This window comes from Myxocyprinus asiaticus, chromosome 5 (assembly GCF_019703515.2).
Source record: "Myxocyprinus asiaticus isolate MX2 ecotype Aquarium Trade chromosome 5, UBuf_Myxa_2, whole genome shotgun sequence".
NCBI lineage: Eukaryota > Metazoa > Chordata > Actinopteri > Cypriniformes > Catostomidae > Myxocyprinus > Myxocyprinus asiaticus.
In genome coordinates this window covers 25,133,215-25,158,002 of record NC_059348.1, presented here as the reverse complement: position 1 = coordinate 25,158,002, position 24,788 = coordinate 25,133,215, and the positions used below count along the sequence as shown (strand labels likewise).

At 39.7% G+C, this 24,788-nt stretch overlaps 1 protein-coding gene across 5 annotated transcripts; it reads right to left on the bottom strand.

The window, feature by feature from the left end:
- Nucleotides 1–39: 39 nt before the first annotated feature.
- Nucleotides 40–23,098, bottom strand: LOC127440393 (palmdelphin-like). Of its 5 annotated transcripts, XM_051696927.1 has the most exons (9): nucleotides 22,998–23,034; nucleotides 22,793–22,870; nucleotides 18,080–19,522; nucleotides 17,205–17,256; nucleotides 15,294–15,412; nucleotides 11,888–12,002; nucleotides 6,258–6,282; nucleotides 3,419–4,303; nucleotides 40–1,392 (listed from the first exon to the last, which is right to left on the bottom strand). In XM_051696927.1, exons 3-9 carry the CDS (start codon nucleotides 18,187–18,189, stop codon nucleotides 1,352–1,354), a joined length of 1,347 nt encoding a protein of 448 aa, XP_051552887.1. In that variant the 5' UTR covers nucleotides 18,190–19,522; nucleotides 22,793–22,870; nucleotides 22,998–23,034; the 3' UTR covers nucleotides 40–1,351. The 5 variants fall into 5 exon arrangements, with proteins under 5 accessions (XP_051552887.1, XP_051552888.1, XP_051552886.1 ...); XM_051696928.1 differs by lacking the exon at nucleotides 22,793–22,870 and having other exon boundaries at nucleotides 18,075–19,522; nucleotides 22,998–23,095; XM_051696926.1 differs by lacking the exon at nucleotides 22,793–22,870 and having other exon boundaries at nucleotides 22,998–23,095.
- Nucleotides 23,099–24,788: the final 1,690 nt, after the last annotated feature.

The window sequence follows — 24,788 nt, the reverse complement described above, 5'->3', positions numbered from 1 at the left end:
TGTAAGTCACTGGTGCACAGAAAATACAGAGGCACAGGGTATTAATAGATTTGATTTAATCTGATTTAGTATTTTGATATGTACTGTCCACATCGCTCTTCCATCACTTTCCCAAACCTGTAGAGAGACCAAAAACAACAAATATTTCTTTGTCTGACATTTTGTTAATTGTTTTAATAAAGGAAACAACTATTCCCTAAATAAACAGAGAATAGAGAAAGGCATACATATATATGGAGAATAAGGGCTGTGAAAGAGGACACTGATATGGAAATCTGATATAAAAAAAAAAGGACATGGAAAGAACACAACACACACAAGAAAGACAGATACATTCTCCATTAGTATAGATAATAGCTGTGTCTAAAACAGCTGTCAAAGCCATATACACACAAGTGTCATGTGGTTAGACTTGCTAGAAGACCACAGTAAACTTCAGCTGGTATCTTTGGCTATTTGTGATTGTGACACATTAATATCTTCCTTTTTTGTCTTCATTAATCTCTGCTTTTAATGCCATTTAAAACATGAGTCTTATAACATAAACAGAAGGTGTGTGTGTGTGTGTAATTTTTTTCAAGCACTATTGAAATTGTCCTCAAATGATGTGTATAAAGGAAACTGACAGCACCATGAAATGTTACAGGACCTCAAAAGTATTTGAATACATAGTTATGAATTAACTGCATGTTAGATGAGAAAAAATCAAGCCAAATGAATGATGTGCACACAACTGATGCAAGATCTTCTATTTTCTTAGCCATTTCTGCAATTACTTTTAATTACTATGAATTGATTTTTAGTGGATGTATGAAAGTTTGACAACCAGAAAGTGTTAATTTGAACAGTATTTCTAATGTTATATTTTATGTTTTAATCATTTAAAACTTAAACCTCTTTTTGTGAAATGTGCTTGAAAAGAGTGCATGTGCTAACTTTCATTGTAACAAATGCCACTTGGTTTGATATTTTGTTATCTAATGAAATTACATTCATACATTTTTAAGTGTGTCAAGAGTGTCCAAATAATATATAAAGCGACTACTGTATATTTCACGGGCATCTGGATTACACTAAATTTACACATGACAAAACCTTTTTATTGAATATCTTATTTATTAAAAATAGTTAATTCATTTCTTCTAATACTGAATTGAGTCACCATAAAACTGCTAACACGTATCTTTCATTCTACATTTACGTTTACATTTACATGTGCAAGTGTGTTTGTGTGTGTTTGTGCATCCTCATTTCACTTTCAGAAGACCAACATGCTGATTTAAGTTCTCCGTTTCACAGCCCGCTTGGACGATGGTGCGAGATTGTCCCAGAATGTTGCATGCTTTGGGCACTATGCGGTTTGTCCCAATTTCTCCATCTGTATCTGTAATGCTGTAGGGAGCATGAGAGAAAAGCAATCGATTTAGCTGCTCACTTCTATTCTCTGAATAACAGAAGTTAATGAGCAATACAACAGACATGCTGATGGCCAGTACCCTTTTGCCCGATACATCTCTGTACTGCTCTACCTCCTCACTGATAATCTGTTTATGCCTGAGCAGGTTAAAAAAAAGGGTAATCATAAGGTAAAGTCATTTGTCCTCAGAAACAAGCTATCCCCTTTTATATAATCCTCAACATTGATGATATAAGAGTGCTTCAAGCACACCACTGTGCCTTCTTAAAAGCCTCTTAATGTTGGAAGACATGCGTGGCAAATTATCTACCCACTATCAGGACGTCTCTCTCTCCTAGTGTGTTGGTGTGTGTGTGTGTTTTCTAAGGCTGAGGGAGATTGATAGGGCTGAATTGCGTATTCTGCGACAGAGATGACAGAATCAAAATAGGGGGGTCATGTGTAAAAGTGTGTTCCCTATTCTCTAGATAAATTACACTGTTAAACTACAACATTCATATTCACTCTAGCAGTAACATGTTGTGTCTTAATAACTTTAAGTTAAGGTGGTCTCAGAAGTTGTCATTCAGCCATTATCTTTTTATGCAACACTTTTTGGGGATGGTGATGTCGTAAAAATGCAGTGAACACTATCTATCTACCCATCCATCCATCCATCCATCCATCTAGTCTTCCCCTAAATGCTTACAAAATTCACATTTAGCAAATATATGCATTCTCTCTTCTGTGAAAACTGATGACTCATCCTGCAATATGGTGGTTTTGTCCAATCAAATTCACTCTAGAATTAGACTGTTCCTTCCCTTAATAACACTTGAAATCAATTAAGTAACAAATCATAGGCTGTGACGCAACTAAAGCATTTTAGGATATGAAATGAGGACGACTCCGATATTTCCTGTTTCAATAGAGAATACAGGAAAGAAATCAAGACTCATTCAGTCAGGTTTATTACAAAGGGTCATCTCTCATCCACTTTACTGCCAAAACACACTCACATAAATAGTGAGTGTGTCAAAGCACAAAGTCACATTAGAAAGAGGTGCATGACAGAAAAGTAGGAAAAGAAAAGCTCAATACATGACAGCAAGGATTACGGTTCATTATGTCACAGCAGATGGCATGCTGTCATGCTAATTACTGCAAAAGAAGTAGCAAAAGAATTATATGAAAAAAAACAGGCAAAATGTGAAAAAATATGCATAGAAATTATCATGTTTTGGCAGGTGATAATATAAAGGAGAACGACTGCATACATTTTCTTGCAAGAGCTGTGAATTTCTGCCCTTTCACCACTAGAGGGAGGTAAAGCTGTAAAGCAAAGTGTTTTTCAGTGTTGCCATGTTCACTATAAGCGATTTTGGACTTTTCATAAAGTCGCTTAGAATTATAATTTGTGAGCTCATTTCCAGAATACAGACACATATTTGGGCTTCCTAGTGCTTGGCCCCCAGTGCAAAATAAAGTATCACAGACCATTAATAGCAGTTTTAAATGTAATGTCAAAGACATAACATAATTTATAATTTCATTATTAACTGCTGTAGTTTGTTTCCCATTTCCTCCAGTGTTTTAGTCTTTCTCAGCCATTTAGATAAATGGAGGGAGGGAGATTGATTTAGATAAGTTAAATCAATTAAAATATGAAATCAACCTCCCCTCCATCCCCTTAGGCTTACTTTGGGCATATATTGTCAGACCAGCTTGTTTTATTTCTAATGAGAACTGCTAACACTGATGTATTTCTATGACACAGTATTAATCAGAATGAGACGAAAATATGGAAGGACAGTATAAGCAGTTTAAGACACAGAGGAACTGAAAGCTGTGGTGTAAGACAGCAATGTCCAGCATGCAGAGTGATGCAAGCCAGTCTGGTGAGAAGCTGCATCACTGAAGAGCTGATAGAAGAGTGTTAGTGAAACAAACGATGTGCCACATGCTACATTAGTACACAGCAGTGCTTGTGCCTCCCTTTGATCTTTCTGATCTTTCGTGTACCTGTAGCTGACGGGTTCTCCATGCCATCTCCCTTGCCCTTCCATCTGGCCCCCTGGCCTATGGCCCGGTAATGTGCGGCATTGTTGGCATTGGAGTTCAGATGAGGGTGGAAGCTTCTCCTGGTGTCATCCCCACCATCTCCAATGATCACCAATTCTGCCCGAACAGAGCCCTCAGTGCTTTGGTTGTCCTCCTCTGCATTCTGATAGCCCATGAAGATCATGGTGACGGGCTCGTCCGATGGCATGGTGTTCAGGACGCTGAGTTTGGAGTCCTCTGAGTAGGGTGAGAGTGGTCTGTGGTTGTTGATGTCAGAATCTATGTGCAGAGTTCCTCTGAGCTTCTCACTTGGATTGTCATAATCTCCTCTAATTAACTCATGGCCGTAGCTGTTCCCTTTGCTGTTGAGATAGTAGTCGTCTTGTCTGTCATTGTAATTGGGTATGGGCAGGAGAGGAAGTCTATGACCCGCATCCTCTTGATAATGAGCGCAATCACTGTACACTAGTTCAGGCCATGCAGACAAGTCTACACTGTAGGGATCCTGGTATCCATTGTCTCTATGGGGCTTGCTGGGAGCTGATTGTATGCCATGAGAAGGGCTGTAGGGATATAATGTGTCTGTCTGCACCAGACTGGACCTCTTCTTTTTCTCAGAAGCCTGTCGTAGAAGCTCCTCGACCTCTACGGGACTTAGTTCATCCACTCCATTAGCACCAGGCTGGTGCCTAACTGTGCGCAGGTCGTAGACAGACTTCCGGCCATCATCGTAGACTTTGATGCCTCTCTGTTGAAGCTCTTGTTGAGAAATGGTAGAGGTGGAGATGACTTGGCTCTCACCCGTGCGCAAGTCCTTCTGAACATTAATCTCCATGGCAAACAATGCTGTGAGGGACAAAATAAATATTTGCAATTTAAGAAAAGAGACTTTACTTTGCTCTTTTACAAATATTGAAATTAGGGATGTGCCAGGGTGTTCGACTAATTGACTAGTTGCCCAACAACCGACTAGTTGATTAGTGGGGTCGACTACCAATATGTTTATTTTTAGTAGAGGTGGTTTTAATGGGAGACGCGATTCTCAAATTAAATAAGAGATACAACTTCATGGAGAGCGTTTTCGCGTGATGATTGCTTTCTGTTCTAAGCAGTGTAAGTCAGTTATCATGATAAAACCCTCTGCAAGAAGTTTAATCTCTTTAATACTTTAGTCTTTTAATGTGCTGTTTAAAAGCAAAGCATTGGTTCAACAATACATTTCAAGACAATCGCTGTCGGACATTAAATCCTCTGCTGTGAGTAATGTTCCCTTATTTGTGATGTGTTGTGGAGAGATTAAAGTCTTTTGATTCTGTCTGACACTGTATAATCAGGGGTGGGGAACGTCAGGCCTGTTTAAGGCCCGCGAGACTATTTTACCCGGTCCGCAAGGCCATTTGAGAAATAATTTGAAAAGCAAAAGAATGGCCTTGATTCAATTAAATGTAAAAAAATAAAAAAATAAAAAATAAATAAATACAATGAAAATAATGATTAAAAATTATTTTAAACAATAATAACGCAAAATATTGTACAATAGACAAATTTTAGTGTTATTTTCTTGGTGCGTGAGCATGTAACGGAAAGCGTACGATAATTTCGCGTTAACCCACAATCAGAAATAGCAAGCAATTGTATGGCACGTGGATAATTTCGTAAATACTCCAATGGTCCTTAATGAGAAAAAGGCTGGCTCCCCTTTTCTCCCCAAATTGGAATGCCCAATTCCCAATGCGCTCTAAGTCCTCGTGGTGGCATAGTGACCTCAATCCGGGTGGCAGAGGATAAATCTCAGTTGCCTCCGCATCTGAAACAGTCAATCCACACATCTTATCACATGGCTTGTTGAGTGCATTACCGCGGAGATTTAGCGGGTGCGGAGGCTTCACGTTATTCTCCAAAGCATCCACGCACAACCCACCACGCACCCCACCGAGAGCAAGAACCACATTATAGTGACCATGAGGAGGTTACCCCATGTGACTCTACCCTCCCTAGCAACCGGGCCAATTTGGTTGCTTAGGAGACCTGGCTGGAGTCACTCAGCATGCCCTGGATTCGAACTCGCGACTCCAGGGGTGGTAGTCAGCATTTTTAAACCCCTGGTTTAAACGAATAGTTGCAGTAAAAAAGGTTTTAACTACTTGATGTTGTGAACTAGTAGTGTACCCGCTATATTATCTTGCAGTTATGCGCTTTTGAATGTTCAGCGAGGATGGCCCGGAAGCAATGCGGTTACATTGAAGCACGTCATTCTGCATTCAGGATGCGCACAAGCGGTTATGTGCCATTCTGTATTACAGCCTTGCCTATTTCTTACTTTTCTTACTTTGATAGTTTTGTGCAACAATATGTATTATATATTTAGCCTATTTATTTGTTGAATATGTGTTAGTTACCATGTTGAAGTGCTGCGCTTAGTGTCCATATACTGTACCCATTTGATCGGGGTCACGTGAACATAACATAGCCTAATTATCCATTATTATCCTTAACACTGACAAGTCCACTAATTGTTCAAACAACAGACAGACTTGTTGATTATGAAAATTGGTAGAATTGCACATCCCTTACTGAAAAATATGGAAACTGATTGCTTTCAATTTACCAGGTGTGGCTTGGTAATTTTTGGCTTCTGTTTTCAGGTCTTGTTTCTTCCTCTGATTCAATAAAGGTGTGTTGGGCTTAGGCATATTTGGAGTTGTTGAATGAATATTTCCCATAAATAATGCAGCATTTCACAATTTCACAAAAAAATGTCAATTTGCTTGATTGTTTTGTGGTGATGCTGTTTTGTTACCTGATATGAAATCTGCATTTGCTGCCTGTAAACATACAAAGATAATCAAGTCCTAAAGTAAAGTTTGTCTTCAATTCTGTAACATAATATACAGTATATATATATATATATATATATATATATATATATATATATATATATATATATATATATATATATATATATATACACACTCACTGGCCTCTGTATTAGGTACACCTGTACATCTACTTATTCATGCGATTATCTAATCAGCTAATCGTGTGTGTCACATATTCCCTGTTTTTTACATTGACTTTTATGTTGAAATTCTTGTTTAGTTCCCATGTTCCTGTTTCCTGTTAGTTTGTAGTCCTTTGTAGTTTCATTTTATGATTGGTTTTCCCCTGATTGTTTCCACAGGTGTTCCTCGTTCCCTTGTTTGTCCCTGTGTATTTATGCCCTTGTTTTCCCTGTTTCCTTTGTCAGTCTTCACATGTATTGTCATGTTCTGTACCAGGTTCCGTGTTTTGTTTTCATTTTTATTCTGAGTTACTTTGTTCATCTTTTGTTTCCATTAAAAGCTGGACTTAAATCCTCCATCCTCGCTTGCTGCGTTACAGAAAGACTGACCCAAAAAATGTATCTAGCGGCCGTCAGAATTCTGCTCCTTCAACAAGGGGACCATCCAGTTGAGGATCACGTCTGTGAGTTTTTAGAGCTGGCAAATGTAGTGCACTGTCCAGACTGCTCTCTGGTGGTTTTCTACCGGGCCGGTCTGAATAGTGCACTAAGGGAACTGATGCCTCCGGCTGATCCTCACTGGACGTTCGGCGAATATGTGGAGAAGGCTCTGGAACTTTGCGGTTCCCTTTATACAGTGGATTATGGCGGGAACCCCGGGCCAAAACCTGCGTCGAAGCCTTCCACGGCCCGTGTCTCCAAGTTGTATGATCTGCCACTGTTGTCGGTGCATAGGTCCATGAAGACCCTACTTCAATTGTCCACGCCCACGCCTGCCACGGTCAACGAGCCAGCGCCCACGCCTGCCACGGTCAACGAGCCAGCACCCACGCCTGCCACGGTCAACGAGCTAGAGCCAGCGCCCACGCCTGCCACGGTCAACGAGCCAGCACCCACACCTGCCACGGTCAATGAGTTGCCTGCCATGGTCAACGAGTTGCCAGCCTCGTCCGTCCCAGAGCCAGCGTTGCCAGCCTCGCCCCTCCCAGAGCCAGCGTTGCCGACTTTGGCCATCCAGAGGAGGAGGAGGAAGAGAAAAAAGGTTTCGGTTCCCAAGTCCCTTCCCATGTACACAACCACGGAGGTCATTCCCGAGTCTCCTCCCATGCCCGCGACCACAGAGGTCATTCCCGAGTCTCCTCCCATGCCCGCGACCACAGAGGTCGTTCCCGAGTCTCTTCCCATGTTCGAGACCATGGAGGTCATTTCCCATTCATCCAAGACTCTTTGTCTCGAGCCTGCCACGGCTCCGCCTTCCATGGCTTCGCCCCTCGAGCCTCCCACGGCTCCGCTTTCCATGGCTTCGCCCCTCGAGCCTCTCCTGGCTCTTCCCGCTCCCCCAGAGACTATTCCTCCAGCGGCTCTGCCCGCTCCTCCAGACTATTCCTCCAGCGGCTCCGCCCACTCCCCCAGAGACTATTCCTCCTACAGCGGCTCCCTGCAGCCGCCTCCCAGGCCTCCTGACCCTGTCTCGGCCCTGCGGCTGCCTCCCAGGACTCCTGACCCAGTCCCCACCTTGAGGTCATCTCCTTGGTCTCCTGGCTGTCCACCTGATCTGCTCTGGTCTCCTTGTATGATCTGCCAATGATGTCGGTGCGTAGGTCCATGAAGACCCTACTTCAATTGTCCGCGCCCACGCCTGCCATGGTCAACGAGCCAGTTCCCATGCTGATCCTTCCGACGGGTGAATATCCGCAAAGCCACGGGTCCAGACGGCATTCCGGACCGCGTCATCAGAGCGTGCGCGAACCAACTGGCTGGTGTTTTTACGGACATTTTCAACCTTTCCCTCTCTTTGTCTGTAGTCCCCACATGCTTTAAAACATCCACCATTATGCCTGTTCCAAAGCAATCAAAAACAACTTGCTTAAATGACTGGCGTCATTTTGCTCTGACCCCCATCATCAGCAAATGCTTTGAGAGACTAATCAGAGATTACATCTGCTCTGTGCTGCCTCCCTCACTAGACCCATTGCAGTTTGCTTACCGCAACAACCGCTCCACTGATGATGCCATTGCATCTACAATACACACTGCTCTCTCCCACCTGGAAAAAAGAACACTTATGTGAGAATGTTGTTTGTACACTACAGCTCAGCATTCAACACCATAGTGCCCTCCAAGCTTGATGAGAAACTCCGGGCTCTGGGCTTAAACAGCTCGCTGTGCAGCTGGATCCTGGACTTCCTGTCAAGCAGATGCCAGGTGGTTAGAATGGGTAGCAACATCTCCTCATCACTGACCCTCAACACTGGAGCCCCGCAGGGCTGTGTTCTCAGCCCACTCCTGTATTCCCTGTACACACATGACTGTGTGGGAACACACAGCTCCAATGCCATCATTAAGTTTGCTGATGATATGACGGTGGTAGGTCTGATCACTGACAATGATGAAACAGCCTACAGAGAGGAGGTGCACACTCTGACACACTGGTGGCAGGAGCACAACCTCTCCCTCAACATCAGTAAGACAAAGGAGCTTGTGGTGGACTTCAGGAGAAGAGATAGAGAACCATTAATCACCATTAATGGAGCACCAGTGGAGAGAGTCAGCAGCTTCAAGTTCCTGGGTGTCCACATCACTGAGGAACTAACATGGTCCATCCACACCGTTGTGAAGAAGGCTCATCAGCGCCTCTTCTTCCTGAGATGGCTGAGGAAGTTTGGAATGAACCGCCACATCCTCACACGGTTCTACACTGCACTGTAGAGAGCATCCTGACTGGCTGCATCTCCGCCTGGTACGGCAATAGCACCGCCCACAACCGCAAAGCACTGCAAAGGGTGGTGCGAACTGCCAGACACATCATCTGAGGTGAGCTTCCCTCCCTCCAGGACATATATACCAGGCGGTGTGTGAAAAAAGCTCGGAGGATAATCAGAGACTCCAGCCACCCGAGCCATGGGCTGTTTTCACTGCTACCATCAGGCAGGCGGTATCACAGCATCAGGACCCGCACCAGCTGACTTCATGATTGCTTCTTCCCCCAAGCAATCAGACTTTTGAACTCTTGATCTCCCACGATCAAAATACATCAGCACTGCACTTTATTACTCTTACTCTTATATCTCACACCGGACTGTCATAAATTATGTTATTATTATATTATATTCTCTCTTAACAACACACTGGCAACTTACTATCAACCGACAGCCTTAATGTTAATACAGTACAATACAACCTACTGTACATTCTATATATACTATATATACTTTTTTATTGTATAATGTGTATTCTATATTGTGTGTATTGTATACTGTACATTGTATGTTATTATTTGTATATTGTGTTGTGTGTAATTATGTGTATATTAGATTTTAAATTGTGTTGTAAATCTGATGTTTATTGTAAATTGGTGTAAGTCTCATCACTGTCACGACTAATATGTTGCTCGGAACTGCACCCAAGAATTTCACACACTATTGCACTTGTGTATATGGTTGTGCGACAATAAAAGTGATTTGATTTTGATTTGATTTGATTTGGTCTCCAGGCCGTCCACCTGATCTGCTCTGGTCTCCTAGCCGCTCGCCTGATCTGCTCTGGTCTCCTTGGTTTCCTTGCTGTCCGCCTGATCTGCTCTGGTCTCCTTGGTCTCCTGGCCATCCGCCTGATCTGCCCTGGTCTCCTTGGTCTCCTGGCCATCCGCCTGATCTGCTCTGGTCTCCTTGGTCTCCTGGCCATCCGCCTGATCTGCTCTGGTCTCCTTGGTCCTCACTCCCACCGGCTCTGCCTTGGTCTTCCGAGCCCCCAGCTCCACCTCAGCCCTCTGAACCTCTGGTTCCAGCTTGGTCCTCCGAGCCTGCAGTGTCGCTCTGGCTCTCCATCCCTCCAGCTCCGCTTTGGTCTCAAGCCTCCCTAACTTTGCCTTGTTCCTCTGCTCCCCTTGCCCCTTGTGCTCCCTTGAACTGCCTGTTTAACCCTTTTGCCCCCCCTTGAACTACCTGTTTCCCCCACACCCCATGGACAAATTTTTTTTTTGAGTGTCTGGAGTCCGCTCCTTAAAAAGGGGGGGGGCTCTGTCACATATTACCTGTTTTTTGCATTGACTTATGTTGAAATTCTTGTTTAGTTCCAATGTTCCTGTTTCCTGTTAGTTTGTAGTCCTTTGTAGTTTCATTTTATGATTGGTTTTCCCCTGATTGTTTCCACATGTCTTCCTAGTTCCCTTGTTTTGCCCCTGTGTATTAAGCCCTTGTTTTCTCTGTTTCCTTTGTCAATCTTCACATGTATTGTCATGTTCTGTACTGGGTTCCCTGTGTTTTGTTTTCATTTTTATTCTGAGTTACTTGGTTCATCTTTTGTTTCCATTAAAAGCTGTACTTAGATCCTCCATCCTCGCCTGCTGCGTTACAGCGTGGCAGCAATGTAATATTTAAAATCATGCATATATGGTTCAGGAGCTTCAGTTAATGTTCACATCAACCATCAGAATGGGGAAAAATTTCAGTGATTTAGACCGTGGCATGATTGTAGGTGCCAGACGGGCTGGTTTGAGTATTTCTGTAACTGCTGATCTCCTAGGATTTTCACGCGCAACAGTCTCTAGAGTGTAAAGAGAATGGTGCGAAAAACATACACCGAGCGGCAGTTCTGTGGGCGAAAACGGCTTGTTAATGACAGAGGTCAGAGGAGAATGGCCAGACTGGTCCAAGCTGACAGGAAGGTTACAGTAACCAAATAACCATGTTACAACAGTGCTATGCAGAAAAGCATACAACACATTGAACATTGAGGCGAATGGGCTACAACAGCAGAAGACCCCTCTGGGTATCACTACTGTCAGCTTCGAACAGGAAACTGAGGCTGCAGTGGGCACAGGCTCACCAAAACTGGACAGTAGACGATTGGAAAAACATAGCCTGGTCTGACAAATCTGGATTTCTGCTGAGATGCACAAATGGTAAGCCCACCGCAGCCTCAGTTTCTTGTTCTTGGCTGACAGTAGTGGAACCCAATGTGGTCTTCTGCTGTTGTAGCCCAACCACCTCAAGATTTGACATGATCTGCTCACTACAGTATTGCTCATTTACGTCCACAGAACTGCCGCTCATTGGTTGTTTTTTGTTTTTCGCACCATTCTCTATACACTCTAGAGACCATTGTGTGTGAAAATCCCAGGAGATCAGCAGTTACAGAAATACTCAAATCAGCCCATCTGGCACCAACAATCATGCCACGGTCTAAATTACTGAGATCAAATTTTTACTGAGATTACACTGCTGCCACATGATTGGCTGATTAGATAATCACATAAATAAGTAGAGGTACAGGTGTACCTCATAAAGTGGCCGGTGAGTGTATACTGTATATATATATATATATATATAAAATAAAATAAAATATCTATAATACTTACTTATTCACATTTATAAAAGAATAACAGTTTCTTATTACATTCTTTCTTAGGAATAACAAAAGCACTGTACCTTTATAATTTCCTCTGGATACTTTTCAATGGCTTTGAGCCTCTTTAGAATCAAGCCCTCATTTGTTGATATATTCATTTCTTCTCTCTCCAACGCTTCAATCTCTTTCTCTATCCTAGAGAACACAGAGAATATGAGATACAAATAAAAAAAAAGTTTAAATACTGACTCTCTAAATCTTTTGTTGCATGTAATGCATCCACTAATTCCTCCAGAGTTTCCTAGGCACACACACACAAGTCACACAAGAGTGCCATCCCTGACAAAGCTTTTGAATGACACAACCTCAGACAGTGCCAATAGACCTGCCACTCCCAACAGACTATCTACACCTAATTGCCAACAGTCGCAATGAGGTTATCAAGAAATATAAATAAATATTTGATAATAGGCCTTTGAAAAGATTTGACTCTCATATGACTGATCGTTGTCCTACAAAGAAGACTTGAATTATATCATCAGTTTGAAGTATTTAACATTTGTGATTAATGAAACAGTCAGCAATCATGGAGCAGCCTTTCAAGGACAAGGGAATTGCTTTATTTAGAAGCCTTCTCTGACTTCATTGTTACTACAATGCTATGCAGTTACAAAGCATTGCACCCTTCTTGCCTCGTACTTTCCTCTTATTGGTTAATGAAAGCACCACAGCGTGAATGATATTAGCTGATAAACATCCTACCAGTGTTGGGGGTAACACGATAAAAGTAACGTGTTATGTAATCAGATTACTTTTTTCGAGTAACAAGTAACACAATATTTTTTATTTTAGACCAAATATCAGAGTTACTTTTTAAATAAAGTAACTTGTTGCTTTTGTACACCTCTACTGTCCCTGTATTACGAGAAATTAGGAGTAAAAGTGTGCAAACTGCGGGGATGAGATGTAGTGCATGATGGGCATTGTAGTTCTATATAGTGTGAGGCCAGAGACTATTTAGCAGAGACGAGTCACCTCTATTTAAATGAATGGGAGAAATTGGAACGCCCAGCCAAGAAGCTCTAGCACCCAACAGTCAATAGATGTAGAAAGGAAGTCCCGCCTTGCAGGTAAAGAACCAATCACCTTTTAGATACAGACATCGCCTGTCAATCAACTAACGCGCATGCACATTTTGTGTTTTAGCGTAATATGAGGTCAACATTCGGTTGAAATAAACGCGATTGATTCATGTGTTAATACACTCTGCATCAAAAAATTGGTAAACGTGTTTAGGCAGAGGGATTATAAGACCAGTCTTCCACTGGCCACAACATGATACACAGGGTGAAATACTCGCTCAATTCATGTAACAGTATAAGGAAGGGCAAGGAGTAGGCGGGAACCAGCGGAACAGTCAACATAATATTTAATGATATAAATGAACTTAAAACAACATAAAACATAAATGAACAGACACACATGCAGCACGGCCGCATGCGTCTCTCTCTCTTTCAAACACACATGCAGCCCGGCCCTCCTCCTCGTCACACTCCTCCATCGCCTGACTCAGGCCGGGGAAATCCCCGGCATGATGCACTCCCCTTCCGTCCCTTCCTGGAGGGGGGCATTGCCCTTCTGGCCGTGCTTGCCGGCAGGTCTTCCCCGCCTTTCTGGAGCCCTGGGAGTGACGAGGGGAGGGAAAGGGGAGAGGGAAAGAGTGAGGTGGAGTGACAGAGAGAAAAAGTGAGGAGAGAGAAAAACTTGCCCGCCGGTTCCTGGACACGCTGTCGCCTGGTCTTAAACCGCTCCTCCGCCCTCTGGCAGAAGACAGCTCGCTCCTCCCCTGGCAGGCGGCAGTGAGTCCTCTGGCCCCTGGCGGACGGAACCGGTCCTCCCCTTCTTTGGCGGACGGCAGTGGTTCCTCTGGCTCTCGGCGGCCTTCTGCCTGGGGATGGAGGGGTCGCTGCCGGCTGCCGAGCGGCTGCTCCTTTGGCAGACGCAGCTGCAAGGACTCTGCGAAAGCACATCCCTCCTCCCTCCCGGGTTTTGGCACCACTGTAACAGTATAAGGACGGGCAAAGGAGGAGGCAGGAGCCGGCTGAACAGTCAATGTAAAATATTATGATATAAATTAACTTAAAACAACATAAAACATAAACGAACAGACACACATGCAGCGCGGCCAGGTGCGTCTCTCTCTCTCGAACTGGCGCCTCTGGCTCGTCTTTATCCCCCTCCCGGCTAATTAGCCCGATTCAGGACTGGCTGTGTGTCCTTACGGCCTGGCCCCGCCCTCCTCCTCATCACAGTTCACTAACTTATGCAGCCTAACTGCTCCATGTCACAGCTCTCCTGTAACTGGGAGAATGGGCTGAGAAAAGACTCTGGATCTGTGGCTCCGAGCAACGTTCTACATCAATTGTGTACCAGAGAAAATGTCTTAGTTTCTAAAAAGATTCTACATTTTTGTTTTATAATAAACAAGTTGTTTGATTCATGAAACAACCCGTTTTTATGACATTTTAGTAGCATTAAAAACGATTCCATTCAAGTTGTATTAACATGCGCCTTTGAAGTTGTGGCGTCTACTCACCGTGGATCAACTCAAAACAAGTGTGCACTGAGATGACTTAAGTGAAACATTTTCATTTATTCATCAGACTTATTCCTTGAACATGTTAGGCTGGCATCCCCAATGAATTTTATCCTGACTTTTGAAAAACATCTTAAGTTGACTCTGGCATTGTCGATGGGCACCGCATATGTTGACATATATGATGCAGGTTCAAATGTTGGACTTTGTTGCTTTAGGTAGACAGTGGTTATACATGGTATATACCATGTTGATGGTAAAACAAATCATGCATATTCATGTTATTGATTCTTTATTATAAATATGATGTGAAGACCTACTTTCTAAATATCTGTTTGTTAACTATGTTGTTTTGACATGAGTGTTGTACAGTAGCTAGCATGACCTGTAATGTCTCTTGTATGCAATGCATGGCTTATTTGTATGGAATGAATAGCATAGCAGAAGAGGAAGTGTCTGTGAGAAAAAAGTAATGCAAAAATAACGCAAAAGTAACATAATGCTTTACTTTCCATAAAAATTAACTTTTTAATTAATTAAGTTACTTTTTTAAGGAATAACACAATATTCTAATGAGTTACCTTTAAAAGTAACGTTACCCAACCCCTGAAGTGCAGCAAATATGCATCTAAATGCTTAAAGAAATTGCATGCTTAACACAAACTTCAGATTGAAACTGTAAAATCAATATGCCTTATTTTGTTTGCCATGATAATTGCAATAAACAAACTGACATTATATACCAAAAAACTTAAATAACAAGATTTAACAAAAGCATTTGGACAAACAGTCAGTAACTTTAAAAATAATACTTTACTAATCAAGCCATTAAAATGAAAAAAATGCAGTAATGAATTAGATATAATTAATCTTCACAGAAGACATCTTACCGGTGTATGGTGCTCTTGAGGAGTTTGGTTTGCTGTGCATCTTCAAGAGTTTTTTGTGTTTCCTGTGCATTATTGTTGTTCATCCCATCCATGAGCCACATATCTCTCATGGACCTTTTCTTTATAAGACACAAAGACATACTTAATATGCCAGACACTTACATATCAAACAAACTATTCAACAATATTGCTGACTTTCAGATAAAACCAGACCATTCGGAAATATTTGTACTTTATGAACAGCAAATGGACCCTTTTCACATACTGTGATCACGCTTTTCCTTAATGAAGTAGCAAAAATTGAGCAAACTTTTTATTTTCAAATTATAAATAATTTAAAGTGCAATTATATCATTATGAGTTATATAACTTGGAATTAATTCAGAACTGTTAATCAAGAGTTAACTGTATAATTTTTCACTCTTCTGACTGCAGTAATCCATCTCTCTCTCTATTTATATCTTTTGGTAAGTCATGTAAAAAATAATAATGATTTTTTTATTTATCTTTTGCTGTTGGTGCAAATGGGAACACAAAAATAATATTTGCAATGATCTCCCATGTACCTCTTTAGAAGTTTACCCTTTTAAGTTTAAAAGTGTCCATTAGATACAGTAAGTATGACATACTGTACTGCAATCATAATAAATGTACCTTGACGTGTTGAAGCTTTAGTTTCTCCCTGTCAATCTCAAGCTGTTTCTGGGCAATTTCCTCTTGGATTTTTCGCTTATTCGTTGGAGAAATAGGACAAATAGTACAATGTTTGACTTTACAGTTTTTGATCAGTTACAATTTACTTGAAACACCCCTTGTTTTTTAGTTCACAAAGAACTAAATCTTTCACTGATCTGCTCACCTAAAAAGTTGTTTTTTTTCCAGACAGGAAAGGTATAGTGAATATAGTATCACCATTCACTTTCATTGTATGGAAAGCAAATGCATTGAAAGTGAATGATGACAGAGGCTGTCAAGTGCATAACATTCTGCCTTCCATTTGTGCTCCTTTGAGGAAAGGCTGTATAATGGTTTTGAAATCACATGAGGGTGAGTAAATAACAACATAATTTTCATTTTTGAGTGACTATTTGCACTCCCAAGACAAACTGCACCCCCAGTGTCGCTGCAGTGGTGTGGATGTGTTTTTTTAGTGGCAGCGACCAGGGTCCAAATCCTTCTTTTATACCACTTTTCCCATCCTGTTTTCTGTCAACACTCTTAATCTTTCCTTTAATACTACTTATAATAATATATATTCATATAAAGGTTGATTTTCTTGCAGTGATTAGGTCACAGGGATGGTCGGTGAGTTGAGAGAAAGATAGATGCATGCGGGTAAAATTAACCATGGTTTTACAATAGCAATATTGTAGCAACTATGGTTTTTGGCAGAAGCCATAGTTTAAATGCAATTAACCATGGTGTTACTACAGTAATATGGTGTTAATATAGTAACTATGTCTAATTTTGTGGTTACTGTGATTTTATTATAAAATACCATGGTGATACTATGGTACTGTAGTAAAACAATGGTTAATTTTTGAAAGGGAAGGTTAGAATTAGGTTTAGGGGTAGGTGTTATGTGTGGGATGTCTGTGGGACTTTAAATAAACACAATAAACACACTGCAGTGATGCCCCTATACAGTATGTAAGTATTTAATTTGGAGTGCAAATTATATCAGCCACTATTTGCACATACTGCAAAGAAGATGATTTTTGTTGCTATTTACATTTAGTGCAAATAGTGGCAGATATAATTTGCACCCCAAATTAAATAATACTATCTATCACTAGCATCTAGGCTATAGCTACAGTGTTTACACTTAGTGCAAATAGCCTATTCCTTTTCATTTTCGGTGAATTATCCCTTTAAGTTTTTAAGAGAGTTTTGTAATAGATAGATTATTACCGTAATGGCTTGAAGGCGCTCCTTTAACAGTTCTGCTTCCTCCATACTGCCTCTAGAGAATAAAAAGAAACATTTACCTTAATATGACACTATAAAATCATTGCAATTAAAACTAGCTTCTACCTCCCACACTGGTGAGGAAATAATCAGCTGAATTTTTACCCCTGTTAGATATAAGTCCTTATATAAGGTATAGTTCACCCAAAAATGAAAATTCTCTTATCATTCACTCACCCTCATGCCATCTAAGATGTGTATGACTTTCTTTCATCTGCTGAACACAAACAAAGATTTTTAGAAGAATATCTCTGATAGGTGTGTGAGAAACTGATCAATATTTCTGTTTTTGGTGATTCACATTCTTCGTGCATATCGCCCCCTACTGGGCAAGGAGGAGAATTTATGATAAAAAATGACTTAAATATTGACTTGTTTCTCAACCACACCTCTGAATACATGGATGTAACCACTAGAGTCATATGGAGTACTTTTATGCTCCCTTTATTTGGATTTTGGAGCTTCAAAATTTTGGCACCCGTAAGGACCTACAGAGGTGAGATATTCTTCTAAAAATCTTAATTTGTGTTCTGCAGAAGAAAGAATGTCATACACATCTGGGATGCCAGGAGAATGAGTAAATCATGACAGAATTTTCATTTCTGGGTGAATAGTCCCTTTAATGTCTTTATTTAGGACTTCTCAAAAATGTGTTGGCCGATATGTAGGTCAAACTATGTACAGTGACACTAATATTTACAGTAGCTAATGAGTTAATGTCCATTCATCATCACAATGCTTGCTTTCTAAAGATCACAGAAGTCCCATGAATTGCAGCAATGGTAAAACTGTGATGCATCATAAATAATCTGCCTGACAGGATTTCGTTGCCAGTGTCTGGGTGGCGGGCCTCTTGAAGACACTGCCGGCTTTCATAGACATCCAAGTAAGGCCTGAGGCAAAAACTTGCCCCTTGAAGTGGCATCATCCTTCATTCACCCAATTTCCAGTCAAAGATCTGTTACAAAATGCCAGCTGTGACCTCATGAGACTGTCAAATCAATGTAACACATGGGCAAGCAATAGTAGTATCACAATGTCTGGAATTACAAAGTAAAAAGGTGATGTATATCATTTTTTCAGTGTTAAAATAATTTCTCCTATCCCAACTTTATATGCAGAGACAATTAGAAATAAGACATTTGTAGACTGATTTCCCCGAAAAGGGTAAACACTGTGAATCTGTGGGGCTTTCAAATTTTCTCTGTTTGTTTGAGTATCCAGACCAGCCTGACATGTAAACTTCTGGCTAAATGGAATGAGTTTTCGGCAGGACTATCTGTTTGTTGACCAATGAATAACAGGGAGTGTTAAGGGGTGGTCACACTACACTTTGCGCTCCTTTCACTCCCATTCAAACACATCCAAATGCAGCAGAGCGGAAATGCAAGCTCATGCAAACCAATTTTGTTCTAAGCTGCATACCAGAGATGCCCATTGTACATAGGGGCCACGGTTTGTTCCTGGCAGGCAGAAGATAGCCTAGCCCCGCCCCCCAACCTACACTAATCCTAAACAGAGAGTAGCCTGCCAGGAACGACACATGGCACCTTTCTTCCATTGCGACCAAATTTCAAGCTTGGTGAACTCTGAACCGTGAATTCGTATGACAAAAGGACGCTTGACCAGTAGGAGACCAAAACGTCACACGCTGACCACTTGGCTCAATTCAAAGGATACATATTTCAAAGCTGTGATATTTATTGTTGCAGGAAAGTGAGACAATATATTTTAATATTTTGAATATAATATTATTTGTTATTTGTGATGTATTATTTATTTACACCAGAAGCCCTCCCATGAGACATCATATCCAGGTTCATTGCACTGTACGAAAAAAATTGCATGCTCAAAGCCTAGTGTGACCGCCCCTTTAGGGAACACTATTTAAACAGCTGTTATTTTTGCAATTCCATGACACTAGCAGTGCAAAAATTACACATTACACCTCAACAGTTACTACTTAACATCATATTTAAATCATATCTCAAAATACTCTCTCATAATTTTTTTTTCTGACAAATCCAAGTACAGTCATTTAATCTTTAAAATTTAGCATTTTTATGTTAGTGTCAGCAAGGCCTGAGTCTTGTGGGTGCCCAGGCTGCTTTTTCTTCTTCCAGGAAATGTGACACCGACTCCAGACTTCCTGTCTCTGCCCATGTTTCATACATAGATAGTATGCTGCTGACTCAGTCCAACCCTGCTCTTCTGCTCCAGATTTAACACTGTTCACTGTCCTGATCTCGATCTGCACAGTTCTACCAAAAGTGAAATGTTCATTTCAGTAACAGTCGTAACATCTATTTTAAAAGCAGCTGTCTATGGATCAAAAGAGAAAACATATTTTCAAAATACTATGAATAAACACCCTGTAAAACAACATGCCTCAAACAGTATAGACCCATAAAAAAACTTTTATTTTCATATCGTCATGAAACTTAAACCTAAGGCATAATATTGATAACCGCAAAAATTCATTTTGACTTGCCTCTCATTTTCTTAATAAAAGCAAAAATCTGGTGACAGTGAGGCACTTACAATAGAAGTGAATTTTTGGAAAGAACTTTTTCAAAAGTATAGCCACAAGACATATGCAATATGCGTGTTAACATGATTTAAGTGTGATAAAATCACTTACTCACCTTTTCTGTGTAAAGTTATTGCCAATTTTACAACTTCATTGCCATGATGATATAATGTCAAAAAACCCTTAAACATCTGTAAAAATGACAATTTAAAAAAACGTAACAGCTCAAATAATACATGAGTTTAAACAGAAGAATTAATGTAAGTGCGTTAATAAAATTATAAGCTTCACATTTCCGCCTTTAAATCCTCCATAAATTGGCCCCATTCACTTCCATTGTAAGTGCTTCACTGTAACCTCGATTTTTGCTTTTTTTTTTTTAAGAAAATAATTTTTTGTGGTTATTAACATTATGCAACAAATGCTGTCGACTGAGCTTAACTTGTACTGAACCTGGAATATTCCTTTAAAGGGTCATGGGAGGTATTTCTATAGTACTTGACATAACTCGACAACTTGACAAATGTGTTTTGTTGGTGTAACCTAATATAATCAAGCTGATTCAGACATGTTAAATAATAGTTTTGGCTTAAATCAAACAAGTTAATTTAGATATTGACATGAAGCATAAAGCTGTACTTTTTTCAGTGTACTGCAAATGTTCCACAAGTTTTGACCAATTCAAACTGTAACTGTCTGCATATAACTCCAATTTCCAATTTTTGCAAATGTATTGTTTTAGTGAAGCTAATGTAGCCCTACAGACCAGAAGATGAGTTAGGTAACCCCAGAATTCCACTTGACTCAGGCACGGGCTAATAATAGCAAGACCACCCAATGGTACATTGTAATAGCTCAGATCCAAATTGAACAGAGTAAGCTTGTAGGCACATACAGTCTTACGAATACAGTGGCATGCAAAAGTTTGTGTTGTTTTGAATAGCTAAGCGAGCAAAAGATGGCCTGATTTCCAAAAGGCATAAAGTTAAAGATGACACATTTCTTTAATATTTTACTTTTTTTTATTTCCATCTTTTACAGTTTCAAAAAAAAAGAAAAAAAAAAAAAAAGGAAAAGGACCTGAAGCAAAATTTGGGCATCCTGCATGGTCAGTATTTATTAACACCCCCTTTGGCAAGTATCACAGCTTGTAAATGCTTTTCGTGGCCAGCTAAGTGTCTTTCAATTCTTGTTTGGGGGAATTTCACCCATTCTTCCTTGCAAAAGGCTTCTAGTTCTGTGAGATTCTTGGGCCGTCTTGCATGCACTGCTCTTTTGAGGTCTATCCACAGATTTTCGATGATGTTTAGGTCGGAGGACTGTGAGGGCCATGGCAAAACCTTCAGCTTGCGCCTCTTGAGGTCGTCCATTGTGGATTTTGAGGTGTGTTTCGGATCATTATCCTGTTGTAGAAGCCATCCTCTTTTCATCTTCAGATTTTTTACAGATGGTGTGATGTTTGCTTCCAGAATTTGCTGGTATTTAATTTAATCCATTCTTTCCTCTACCAGTGAAATGTTCCCATGTGCCACTGGCATCAACACAAGCCCAAAGCCTGATCGATCCACCCCCGTGCTTAACAGTTGGAAAGGTGTTCTTTTCATGAAATTCTGCACCCTTTTTTCTCCAAGCATACCTTTGCTCATTGCGGAAAAAAGTTATATTTTAACTTCATCAGTCTGCAGGACTTTTTCCAAAATGCATCAGGCTTGTTTAGATGTTCATTTGCAAACTTCTGACACTGAAATTTGTGGTGAGGACACAGGAAAGGTTTTCTTCTAATGACTCTTCCATGAAGGTCATATTTGTGCAGGTGTCGCTGCACAGTAGAACAGTGCACCACTACTCCAGAGTCTGCTAAATCTTCCTTAAGGTCTGTTGCAGTCAAACAGGGATTTTGATTTGCCTTTCTAGCAATCCTATGAGGAGTTCTCTCTGAAAGTTTTCTTGGTCTTCCAGACCTCAACTTGACCTCCACCATTCCTGTTAACTACCATTTCTTAATTACATTACGAACTGAGGAAATGGCTACCTGAAAACACTTTGCTATCTTCTTATAGCCTTCTCCTGCTTTGTGGGCATCAGTTATTTTAATTTTCAGAGTGCTAGGCAGCTGCTTAGAGGAGCCCATGGCTGCTGATTGTTGGGACAAGGTATGAGGAGTCAGAGTATTTGTAAAGCTTTGAAATTTGCATCACCTGGCCTTTCCAAACGATGATTGTGAATAAGCCATAGCCCTAACAAGCTAATTAAGGTCTGAGATCTTGGTAAAAGTTATCTGAGAGCTCAAATCTCTTGGGGTGCCCAAACTTTTGCATGGTGCTCCTTTCCTTTTTTTCACTCTAAAATTGAGCAAAACAAAAATAATACACTAATCTTGCTTAAAATGTTGAAAAGATTGTTTCATCTTTAACTTCATGCCTTTTGGATATCAATTAATCTTCTACTCACTTAACTATTCACAGCAACAATCATTTTTGCCAGGGGTGCCCAAACATTTGCATGCCACTGTATAATACAGTAAATCTGGATTTTCTTTGACGGCCGCTAAAACACATAGTCAGTTTCTCTGTCAGTTCTATCTGAGAGGAAGTTTTTCTCTAATCTCCACTAATCTGATCACCAGTGTGTTAAAATGTAAATCTCTTGTGGCGTCTTCTCCCATAACAATATCCTGACTGGACAAACATGCTGTAATTGTGCTTTATATGTATCACATTCAAATAATTCCAACTTTAAAAACTATTTAAATACCTCAAATAAATTCCAAAACTCATCAATAAATTAAAGATAAATAGATATTTTTGTGTGTGTGTGTGTTAGTACAATAGTTTAAACAATATAGACAATTTGGCCTGGGTTGCAATTAAATTATTTTTCAAAAATATGCGATAGAATATTTTAATGACTTATCAGTTATTCTTGCGTTTACAATAAAAATACATCTGTAAAATAGTAAATATCTGATTGGTTAAAATAATGTATTAGAGTTTAAACTCACTTTTGCTAAACTAAATGTCACAGTCTACAGGACGCCAGGTTTGTGGAGCTGCAGATGAGAATTCCCACCACGAGACTTCTGAAGATGAGTGATTCAACTTAATGATAAAACTCTACAGAACTTAACGCTTCAGCAGGTTATGTGGGCATTTAATTGACGTTCACACTACATTGTGCATAATCAATAAGAAAAGTAAAACACTTACCTTGTTGCTGAAGAGGAACTGATATTCTGGAGTGTTTACAGTAAGTTCACTCCCGCAGCCTTCACGCGCTACTTTAATAGTTACGGCGCGCGCAGGTGCTGCAGGCATGATTGACAGTCCTCCACTGAACCAATGAGATGCCAGTAAGCTTGCACGAGCTTCTTATGCAATATCTATTATATAACCCTCCCAACCCTGTGTGTGTGTGTGTGTGTGTGTGTGTGTGTGTGTATATATGTATATATATATATACATATATATATATATATATATATATATATATATACACATATATATATTTATACATATATATATATTTATGGAAGGATGGTTACCTTTGAAATGTATTCCACTACAGATTACAGAATACATACTTTGGATTACTTCTTCAGCACTGGTAGATTTTTTTACTTGTTCTGACTATAAAAACTCTGCCAGTACAGTAAGACAAAATACACATTAAAAATACATTCTCTGAAAAACCTAAATATCTTATGCAGTGTCATTTCTAAAACAAGATTAATCTAATTGATCTTGTTTTAAAGATTTTTTATATTTTTACAGGAAAACGATACAAAAATTATTATCAAGAATATGATTTTTGCCCTAATATCAAAGGTCTTACTAGAAAAAAGAAATTATGATCCAATCGTTAATTTTCTTGTTAAAAAATATGATCGTGCTTGGTAACGTGCATGTAAAATCGCTAGAGATAGCATTTTAGCTTAGCACAAAGCTGACAATTTACACAAGGTTTATTTCTATTTCTTCTGCTCCAAACTTACTTCAAACTTACTTCTCTGTCTGCTCGTATGAGTGTAACACATCATAAGAAAGTGTTTCACCGGTGTTCAAATGCACTTTGGATCGCATCATTTATATGTATAAATGTTTTCCATCTGAAAGGACTAAATATTAAATGAAACAAATGACAATAAAATGCAAAATAATCTCTTCAGTAATCAAAACACTTTTTGAATGTAACTGTATTGTAATTACCAATTATTAAACAGTAACTGTAGTGGAATACAGTTACTTATATTTTGTATTTTAAATACGTAATCCCGTTACATGTATTCCATTACTCAACAACAGTATATATATATATATATATATATATATATATATATATATATATATATATATATATATATATATATATATACATACTTTTTACATACAATGATATATATATATATATATATATATATATATATATATATATATATATATATATATATATTTCATTGTATGTAAAAAAAAGTTAAAAAAAAATAAAAAATGCTATTAAAGTGAAAAGTGACTACCATACTGCCTAATATCTCCTTTTCTACTCCACTGAAGAAAGAAAGTCATACAGGTTTGGTACAACATAAGGGTGAGTAAATGATGACACAATTTGTATTTTTAGTTGCAGAGAGTCCTTTATTGCTCGTCTTAACTATAATTTAGTTTCTGTGCCCCTTGTCAAATCAGAAAATAGTGTTTCTTATTCTTTTTTCATGACAGAATTATCTTATTTTCTCACAACCTGTCATTCTTAACTCTTAACTAATCTTTGGTTGCCACATGTTGCATAGGAGAAAGGCATTTGTGGGGTTCTTGTGAGACAACCACAGTGTCTGGTCATCCCCATAAAAATGAGAAATCTGAGAATTTTTTTTTTTTAGCTCTGTTGTCAAGTCATATAAAGTGACTTCTATGATGTCACTTCCTCCTAAATAACCTTTACTGCTGTAGCACTTAGAAGACAAAACAATTATGGGAATGTAATAATGAGAAGTGAGGAAA

Bases quoted from the DNA above. Each gene is read 5' to 3' on its own strand.
- LOC127440393 (XM_051696926.1), bottom strand. From the start codon at position 18,189: ATGATGCCACTTCAAGGGGCAAGTTTTTGCCTCAGGCCTTACTTGGAT. The intron at 17,257-18,079 runs GTCAGGCAGATT...TTTATTCTCTAG, and splicing joins GACACTGGCAACGAAATCCT to AGGCAGTATGGAGGAAGCAG. The intron at 15,413-17,204 runs GTAATAATCTAT...TGTCTTATAAAG, and splicing joins AGCGCCTTCAAGCCATTACG to AAAAGGTCCATGAGAGATAT.